At 45.3% G+C, this 9,967-nt stretch overlaps 1 protein-coding gene across 3 annotated transcripts in view; it reads left to right on the top strand.

Moving 5' to 3' along the window:
* The window catches only part of Vgll4 (vestigial like family member 4), a 145,540-nt gene that overhangs the window by 80,451 nt on the left and 55,122 nt on the right, over positions 1-9,967 (top strand). Inside the window, exon 1 of one of the 3 annotated variants that reach the window (XM_008854895.3) lies at positions 3,846-4,396. The exons of the other annotated variants lie outside the window; for them this stretch is intronic. Within the exon in view, the coding sequence (XP_008853117.1) occupies positions 4,315-4,396 (82 nt within the window). The 5' untranslated portion in view covers positions 3,846-4,314. Of the gene's footprint in view, positions 1-3,845; positions 4,397-9,967 lie in introns of those variants that run through there. 3 annotated transcript variants of the gene reach the window in all.

Here is a 9,967-nt window from a genome sequence, read left to right as displayed (position 1 = left end):
TTGTTATATAACTTGTATTTTCCATGAAGCAACTTCTCTCTCTCTCTCTCTCTCTCTCTCTCTCTCTCTCTCTCTCTCTCTCTCATTTGTGTGTATGGCACATCTGTGGGTGCCCACAGAGTTAAGAAGAAGGCATTGGATGCCCTGGAACTGGAGTTTCAGGTGGTTGTAAGCTGCCTGACATGAATGCTGGGGACTGACCTCAGGTGCTCTGGAAGAACAGCAAGTACTCTTAACTGCTGAGTCATCTCTTCAGCCCCTATTTATTTATTTTGTATGTGTGTTGTCACATTTGTATGTACCATGTTCCGAATGTGTAAGTTGGAGGACAACTTGTGGGAGTCATTTCTCTGCACTGTATGGGTCCTGGGGTTCAAACTCAAGTTGTCAGGCTTGGAGGCAAGTGCTTTTACCTACTGAGTCATCTTGTCTGCCCAGATTTTGTTATTCTATTTTTTTGTGTAGTGTTGTTTATGTATGTGATAGGTACACATGTGTGTGCATGCATGTGGAGGCCTGAAGTTGCCTCCAGGTGTATTTCCTCAGTTGCTCTACTTATTTATTTATTTATTTATTTATTTATTTATTTATTTTATTTATTTATTTACTTTTTGATGAGATAGTGTCTCTCACCAAACCTGAAGTTCATTGATTTGTCTAGACTGGCTGGCCAGTGAGCTTCAGGGATCTACCTCTCTTTCTTGTCATTGCCCTGAACCCTGGAGTTAGAAGGCATGTGTTTTGAGACTTTTTACGTGGTTTCTGGGGATCTGAACTCAGGTACTTGTGCTTGCCCACTAAACGTGCTACCAGCTGACAGTCCTGTCCTTAATTTCTTTTAACATTTATTCGTTTGTTTGTTTCTTGTGTGTATGTTTGTAGGTATGCTTATGCCATGGTGTGCTTGTGGAAGTTGGAGGACAACTTGCTAGAGTCAGTTCTTTCTTTCCATCATGTGGGTCCTGGGGCTTGAACTCCAGGGTCTTGTGTGTCAGGCTTTGCAGCAAGTGCCTTTACCTGCTGAACTGTCTCCCTGGCACCCTGCCTTTTAATTTTTAATCTTACTCCGTTTCTGCTTGGGAAGAAGGTCCTTGCTTGAAAGCTAGATGTGGCCAGCAAAGGAGCATGCCATGCACGATTAATGGAAGCCCAGGGCAGAGTTGGGGAGGAGAGCTAGCATCCCACCTCATTGGGGAAAATCTGGCTGTGGGCTGAGGATTAATGACACAGCGTTTTAGACATGGGTCAAAGTGAGCCTGCAGGACAGCGTCTCATAGACACCTGTAGGCTGAGACCCAAGGTATTAAATAATGTTGAGTCATCAAAGGGGAGCTGCTAAATATTTTATTGATACCTGTACAACTGTGCTGTAGCACACGTGTTTAAATCTTTAAAAATCCTCTCCTTAAACTAGTGTATTGGGGGGGCAATGGGGGACAAGACCTCATTCTGTAGCCTAGACAAGCTTTGAGCTCATGGCAGTCCCCCTACCTCAGCCTCCAAAGTGCTGGAATTATAGACTTACACTGCCATGCCAGGCTGCAACAAAGTCTCTTAGGGTTGGATTTTTCCCCCTCTCAGATGGAGTTGCCAGTGCTCAGTATGGCTGTGTATTAGAACCACTTGGGACTCTTTGAAAGTTGTATTACAGGTCACACACAGCCTTTCAGATCGGTTTGGGAAGGAGCTCAACATCAGACTTTTTAAGCTCCCATTGAGAGGGGCTGGAGAGATAACTCAGTGATTAAGAAAGAGCACTGGCTCCTCTTGCAGAAGACTCAGGTTCAATTCCCAACACCCTCTTCTGGCCTCCGTGGGCATTGCATGACACTGTGCACTTATACATGCAGGCAATACACTCATACACATAAAATAATAAATAAAAAAATTAAAAAGTCCCCATTGAGGACTGGAGAGATGTCTCTGTGGTAAAGAGCACTGGCTGCTCTTAAAAAAGAGCCTAGTTCAGTGCCCATCACCCACATGGCAGCTAACAGCCGTTTGCAACTCCAAGGAATCCAAGGCCCTCTTCTGGCCTCCAAGGGCACCTGCACACATGGCACACACACACAGACACACACACACACACAGAGCTTCTGTCAGTTCTAACAAACAGCTAATTTTCTCTCATGTGGAATACACTAATGATATACAAGGTTTTCTGATTGAAAAATGTATATAAAAGAACATAGTGCAGAAACAGCATGCTAAAGCTATTGGTTGAATTTGAATCTAATACCCAAAGTACACTGATGTGAGGGAAGCTGTGTGGTCTTCTGCCACCCTCCCCACAAAATGCCATCAAGTTTGTGTGTTTGTTTGAGACAGGTTCTCCCTATAGCCCCAGCTGACCTAGAAATTGCTATGTGTAGACCAGGCTGGCCTCCATCTCACAGAGATGCCTGCCTCTGCCTGGGATTAAAGGCGTGCACCACCATGGCTGGCACACCATCAAGTATTTTAGTAGCAGTTCAGTGCAGCATGCCTGTCAGTGCAGCTCTCCAGCTTCTAGAATGCATCATATGGTGTTAATAAATGTCCCTACAGGTAAAATGCTTGTGGAACCCTTGGTCCTCTGGCCATCTTTTCCCTGCCATCACCATGACAGCAGGGGTAATGGTGACAGAATTTAGGTGCCACATGAGTTCCCATAATTGTGGCTGTTTCCCAAAATGCAACACTGGCTAGGGTTTGTTTTTGACATATAATACCTTGCAATTTTTCAAAGAGCATTAAAATTTGGTATTTTGTGCCATAATCTACCACACTCCTTGATATTTTCTAAATAAATAGCACACGTTACCATCAATATAGAAATGTTCCCCTGTGGTGATGTACCAGTCTATTCATGGTGCCAGAAGTCATGTGATCTGTAGAGATGAAAACTTAAAAAAAAATTTTTTTTTGTTTTCCTAATGTGCTCTTTATATGCTAAAAATTCTGAAATTCGGTGACTTGGATATTTAGTTCCTGGGCACTGTTTGCTGGGCTGTGCTTTGGCAGTGTGGCATTTAAGCCCAGTGGTCCCTACAGCAAGGCCACATGTCCCTAGGAGAAAACAAATGGAGTAACCTTGTACAAATAAAAGGGCCCCCCTCCCATTTCAAGTAGGTGCTCCATTCTGAATATGTCAGTCTTATTTGCCTGACTCTTTCCTCCCTTCATCATTGGTGTGTGTGTGTGTGTGTGTGTGTGTGTGTGTGTGTATGTGTGTGTGTGTATACACGTGGGTGTGGGTGCCCACAGAGGCCAGAAGAGGGCACTGGATTCCCTGGAGCTGGAGTTACAGGTGCTTGCAAGGGGCCATGTAGGTGCTGTGACCTGAGCTTGGGTCCTTTGCAAATGCTCTTTATTGCTGAGCCATCTCTCCAGCTGCTGGGGTGTGTGTGTGTTTCTGTTAGGGGAAAAAGTCACTCTAAAAGTAATTGTTTCTGTTTGAGGTTATGGGTCAGATATAGACTATCCCTGAGCCTGGGTTCCTTTAGCTGTGAGAAGGTATATATGTCCATCTACAGGGACTGAGAAAGAAGTTAATTGTAAACATGGAGGCAATAAAACAATCTTAGAAAGAGACAGACAACTTTGAATCTAGGGAGCTATGCATATCACAGGGGAAAACTGGGTTCCCAACCCCTGGAATGAAGTTCCTCTAAGAACGTTAATGATTTTTTAAAACAAACAAAACAAAACTTTGTGCTTTAGTTCAGTTCCTGAAAAAGAAACTTGCCGGGCTTTCTCCCTACCCCTGGCTCCTGAGGAGGAACTCCTGTGAGGAGGGACTGTCCGCCCCCTCAGCTGTCCCCTCCCCTCTCTTCCTGCTCCCTCTGGCGCACTTGAGCCTGAGCCTGTGCAGGGCTGCAGTGAGCATGCTCGGCCCCCCTGCCAGCAGAGGAAGCTGCTTTACATACGAGTCATACCACGCATAGCCAGCATGTCCGCGCAGTCAACTTGCAGCGGGATGTGAGGAGAGCGCGCCTTTGTCCTCGGAAATGTGCTTCGTGTTTTCCTTTTTGACTACTTTTTCATCCCGAGACAGACTTGTAAGACTTCTGAAATGATTTTCTAAAGCTGGATCGAGGCTATAATACAGTTACTGTGTTCCAATCAGCCCTTGAAGGGTTTGTGTGAGTCTGATTTTTGTGTGTATGTATTTTTTAAAAACAAAAACCCTTCACGTACTTTGTTTCGCCCTTCTGAGGCTGGGTCTCAGTGCTGGAGAAGTCTGAGAGCCTGGAGCTACTCAGCTGCGGTTGAATTTTGAAACTCTCTTTGGGGGTGAAAGCAAAGAGCTGGTCTTCTTTGCTAGCCCGATAAATGCTGTTTATGAAGATGGACCTGCTCAACTACCAATACTTGGACAAGATGAACAACAATATCGGCGTTCTGTGCTACGAAGGTAGATGTTCTAGAATCTACTTCCTTTGGCTTTTGTAATGGCCCTTCCTGCTGTTTGGGTTCTGATGGCCTTCTGAGCGTTTTGTTCTCTTTCTTGGGACTGTGGAGGGCTCTGGGAGCCCAGTGATTAGCATGTACACTTCAGTACAGAGTTTGTTGGGGCCTGGTGGGGAGGGTATCCGGGCCTGCAGGAGCCTGAGGTCAAGAGATACATTGTGAAAAGTTTGCTCTGTGCTTGCAACATACTAACAAGATCTTTACACTTTAAGCTCTTTCTTTATGGTCTCCCTTGGCATCTGGTGTAAGGGAGGAACTTGTAGAACTCTAGTAGAAGTTAAGCATGTCGGTGCTGGGTTGCAGGGGGAGGACCTTCCATACTTATTTTTAAACCTCCCACTGTGTACAGTAGTCCAGTATGTGCTCTAGCGCTGTAGACTTTTGTGTGGAGGAGGAACAGCAGCTCACAATGAGTTTTTGTTTTCCGGGGCCATTGTCTTAGACAGCTGAGAGTATTTCCTGCTGGGTCTGGGGGGCTGGCAGACGGGTTGGGGGAGCCCAGGCCCTTTGTCTGTGCCGGGTTTCCTGTGCTGGGCTATCGGAGAGAGACAGGCTCCCTGCAGCCCAGCCAATTACACAACACAGAGACCAGAAAACTAGAGCTAAAAAGTTCAAAACACCCCGACCCCATAGTTCTCCTGGCCTGCTTACCACGGCCCTGGTAGCTTCCCCACTGCCTTGGAAGTTCGTAAGACAGAAAATGTTATTTTCATCTTTTGGAACATTACCTACGTGCGATTTGAGACCAGGGTGATGGCCTGGGGTTACACAGGCCACCGCGCTAGGGGGAACTCAGACTGGCAGGGAGAGTCTTTTTTGTTAAAAGCACATCTGAATCCAGAGATGTCTTTCTGATGGGGGAGGAGTTCGTATTTTCTCCCATAGGAAGCTGGGTTGTTTTAATTTTTTTTCTTGGACAAAACTTGAAGAGGTGCAGACTTGTGTTGTTGGTGTAAAAATCCCAGGTCTGTTCTTTAGCAGTTGAAAACTTACTCTTTTCCCCCTTCAGAAGGTTTGTTAATGCCTTTTTCTTTTTAATAAATTAACTGTGGATCAGGATCTCATATTTAAGGTTTTCTGAAAGGGATATGACTATTTTTACAAGTTCCAGTTACTAGAACTTTGCTGAGCCGCTCCCTTTGCCTCTTCTACATGAAGTGGTGTCTTGATTTCTGAACCCCCTTGATTCAAAGGCAGGATTCTTCAGAAGTCACCAGCTGCAGAAGAATTGCTTGTTTCCGGTGGAATTCATGTATTGTTTTTTTTTTTTTTTTAACTTACTATCCCCCCCACTCAACAAGAAGTGAAACTTTTAAGACAATTTCTTTGTCAGCAAGTAATCTGTTATTTTTAAAAACAAAACAGGACACACGGGCCAGTGAGCACAGAGTGAAGATCCCTAGCAAACTGGTACCATTTTAATTTTTTGCTAATGTCTGGGATTGGTCACAGAAAGAACTTTTGGAAGCTCCTGAGGGTGGATGTGATTGCGTTTTAAGTCATCACACACAGGAGTCGTTGTTAACCTTCTTTACTGTTGGAAGGAAGAACTTCGATTTTGAAAGTTGAGTGGGTCTGTGGGATCGTAGGCTATCGTCTGTTTGGTTTAAACATCTGCTTCTATTTTCCTTATTATGAAAGGTAATATTATTTTAACACCAAAATAAATACACAGGAAATGAAGAGAAGCACAGCAAAACTCAAGTGGCATTCAGAGTGAGTTGTTTGTGTCTACACCACACACATCTGCTCACAACTGCCAGGGCTGTTGGGAAGATGGGCATAAATCATACATGGGGTTTTCTTCTGTAAGAAAAGTTGGAATAGTTCTTTTAAATCCAGCACACTGCAGTGATTTGTTTTGAATGTACCAGCTCCCCAGCATGCCAGGGCAGTTATGTGGAACACGGAAAGATAGGTAGGCAGCATTTGATTCCCTTTGGGGCACAGGCCAGCTTCCTGCCTGTTGAAAGGGGACACTTCAGTGTTTGCCTTGTTAGCTTTGGGGGTGAAGGTGTGGGGGTATTCTTATTCCCCCAGGTTGGTGAGACCACAGGCATTAGTTGTGTCAGGCACAGTTCTCCCCCAGACAAACTGTATCTTCGCCATCTTCCTTCACTTGCTCAGCAGCTGCCGCACACAGGGGTCTCAGCCAGTTACCCCAGACCACACTAGGTTCCCTGGATCTCACATTGGAACCCCCTCTAGGTTGTTCCCCCTGCTTGTTTTGGGGTGCTCTTGGGATACAACCCACAGTACTGGGCTAAGCATATTCCCTCCCACTGAGCCACACTTGTAGCCCAGACCTGTTCTAAATGGCTGACGTCACGCCCTGCGTGGTAACTGTGTCCTGTACCTGTCTCACCATACTGGTTTCCAAGGAGAGTTAAGTGAATAAAGAAAGGAAAAATATCCGTAATATAGGTTGTGGGGAGGGGAGCTGTTGAGACAGAAAAAGAATCTATCAAACCTGTGGACTGATCACCTGCAATAATGACAAGGGATATAGCGGATGCTGCGCTGATGTGTTCAGAAGTCTGCTTAAATCCACTCCACTCACAGTTCCTGCCTCATCCTTCTGATGATCCGGTTATACCAACAGGAAGCCCAGTTTTGCCTCTTGTCTCCATAGGTCAACTCCAACCCTCTCTTACCTTCCCCTCTGAGCTCCCAGGCATACCCCACTAGGAGGTAGGAACCCTCATGAAGGCAGCACATCTGTAGTGGTGTCTATTGCAACCCCAGGTCCTTGCTCAGGGCCTTCTAGTGCTCCAGGAAGTGGTTTAAGATGAAGCTCAACTCAGCAACAGGAAAGTCAGTGCAGGCTCTGCAGTGGTCACTGTGACCACTTCTGTATAAGTTAGCCTTTAATTACAGACTGCCTTGTATTCTCTAACTCATTACCACAGAACTAACCAGAGCCTCAAACAACATCTAATACCTTCTCTTGTTTTGGCCAGAGAAACAGAGGCCCAGAGTTTCTTTGTTCCTCTTGATTCAGGAGTGTTGCTGTAGAACCGAGGTTGGAGCCCAGGGGTTTTTACTGTTCCATGGGCCTCCTCCCCACATTACCAGTCCAGAGTTACTATGTGTCTTGTTCCAGTTCACCTCCTGAATTAATTATTAGCTCCTCATATTCGGGATTGTCCTTGGGATATGAATGGTGCCAGCCAGGGGACCACATCCCTGCTTGCAGTGCATTCCTGACCCCATCAGCACTGCCCTGATGTCACCCTGGATCCAAGTTCTAAGACTGCTCCATGTCCGTGGACAAGTAGTGAGGAGAGCTGCAGGTGACCAGCCTTCTGACATTTTCTCTCCTTGCCACTGTAGGATGTGGGGTGGGGGCAGGGAGGAGACCCTGGCTAGAGGCCAGGTCACAGAGAGTGAGTCCCCCAGGGAGCAGAGTGGACGATGTCATTTCTCAAGATGGCTGACAGCCGTATTTATATAATTACTTGGTTCTGAAACTCAGGGTCCTAATAAATGTGCTCATGGTTGGCTGTGGCTGTAAGCTGCTGTTAGTGATACTTTAATTATGGGTTAAGAATCATTAGTGTGTAATTTGGTAGAAGAATTCTCTTCTTTTAATTTAACTGATTTTATATTGGGAGAAATTATGGATAAATTGCATATTGATAGGCTTAAAGCTTAAGAGAAGGTATTCAAGTTCCTAAGGGTTTAGAACTGTTCACTGTTTTAGAACAAAAATATCACTTGTTTCACCACAGGCTGCATTCAGAACCATTTTCCTGGACCGAAAAGGAACATACATACATACACTCTGCCCAGCAGAGTGAGGCCCTGGGAGCCTAGGCACGGGATCTTTCTTGTTTCCTGCCAGTCTACCAGCAATAGGTTATGGAGGCCTGGCCCCATTGCTCTTTGTCTAAGGAACTCAGAAGCACCAGGAAGGTCTGGAGCCTTGGGTGCTGTTAAGGTGAAAAGGCCACAGGGCCAGCCTGTGTCCCATGCTGTTCCCTAGCCCTGCACACAGATCAGATGATGTGGGCTTGGTTTGGGATGTGTCCTGTAGTGGGACATCTGTAACTATTTTACTGTGGAAATCCATTCCAGGTTAGCATTTTGAGGGGTGGTGTACGAATAGAAGAGTGGGAGGAGCTTGATCTAGAAGCCCAGGTGAGCGCAGAGCACTTCGGTGTTTGTTTCTCCCAGTTACAGCTTGTGGGAAGAAGGTGTGATTAGACCCTCCTTCCTTCCAGCTCCGCGCCCATATTTCTCAACCTCCTTCTGGAAGGATTGTTTGACTTGGCTGTTTATCTCTGGGAGGCAGCATTTGGCTTATGGTAGAAGGCGGAGTCCTTTTCCTTTCCTTGTGTTCCTAGGGTGCCTGGATTTATTGCTGTGAAGGAGGTGGGTATTTTTGTCATTATTGTTGCTTTGTTTTGCTTTTAAACTGGAGAGATGGCTCAGCAGTTAAGAGCACTGACTGCTCTCGCAGAGGACCCGGGTTCAATTACCAGCACCCACATGGCAGCTAACAACTTTCTATAACTCCAGTTTCAGGGAATCTGACTCCACCTTCTGATCTCCTTGGGCACTGCACAACACGGGTGCACTTATACACATGCAAGCCATACACTCATACACATAAAATATAAAGTAAAGTAAAATATAAAGTAAAAGGAGCTTGCTACCGCCTGTGATCTGAGACCTGGGACCTACATGGTGGAAGAAGAGAACTGACTCCCTCTAGTTGTTCTCTCCCCTCCCTACATGCCCTGGCACAGGTGTGCCCCCCCCCCAAAAAAATAGGTGTAAAAGGAAAAAAAATCCCTGTGGTGTATGGGGAGCATCAGAGCCTCTCTGTGCAATTTAGTTCTGCCAGAACACTGCAGAAACTGGGTTTAGTTCTGAAGAAATTAGACCCAGATTTAGCTCTTTGCTGGAACACAAATAGATAAAAATGTCTTCCCAGGGAATGTTTCTAGCTGTATCTGTTTCATCTCTATGTATTTAATGTTTATTCAACGACAGTTTATATTTAATGGTATTTGTGTATTTAGCCTGGTAATTATTTTTTAGCCTTGTTCAGTAATGTAAGCTTACAGTAGAAAGCAAGCCCTCCTACCTCTTCTGCTTGAAAAAGAAATCATGTTAGTTGGCTCTTGCAAAAACAAACAAGCAAACAAACAAAAACCCATAACCATGGGTGCTTTATTTTTAAAAGGGGTTCCTAAAAATGACTTCACTCTTATTTTCATGAGCATCCCCTGTGTGCTTTCTTGAATATTGCCTCCCACACCTGTTCTGAATGATGGACATTCTATAAGTTTATTTTCACTTTTATATATCTTAGTTTAAATTATGTGTATGTCTTTGTGTGCGTATGTGCATGTGAGTGCAATACCTGTAGAGCCAGAAAAGGGCATCAGAGCCTCTGGAGCTGGAGTTAGAGATTGTTGTGAGCCATCTCACATGGGTGCTGGGAATGGAACTCCTATCTTCTGAAAGAGAAGTGCTCTTAACTACTGAACCATCTCTCTAGCCTCCC

Source organism: Nannospalax galili, unplaced genomic scaffold (genome assembly GCF_000622305.1).
Source record: "Nannospalax galili isolate Female #2095 unplaced genomic scaffold, S.galili_v1.0 scaffold406, whole genome shotgun sequence".
In the NCBI taxonomy this organism is placed as follows: domain Eukaryota; kingdom Metazoa; phylum Chordata; class Mammalia; order Rodentia; family Spalacidae; genus Nannospalax; species Nannospalax galili.
This window is presented reverse-complemented; position numbering and strand designations above follow the sequence as displayed.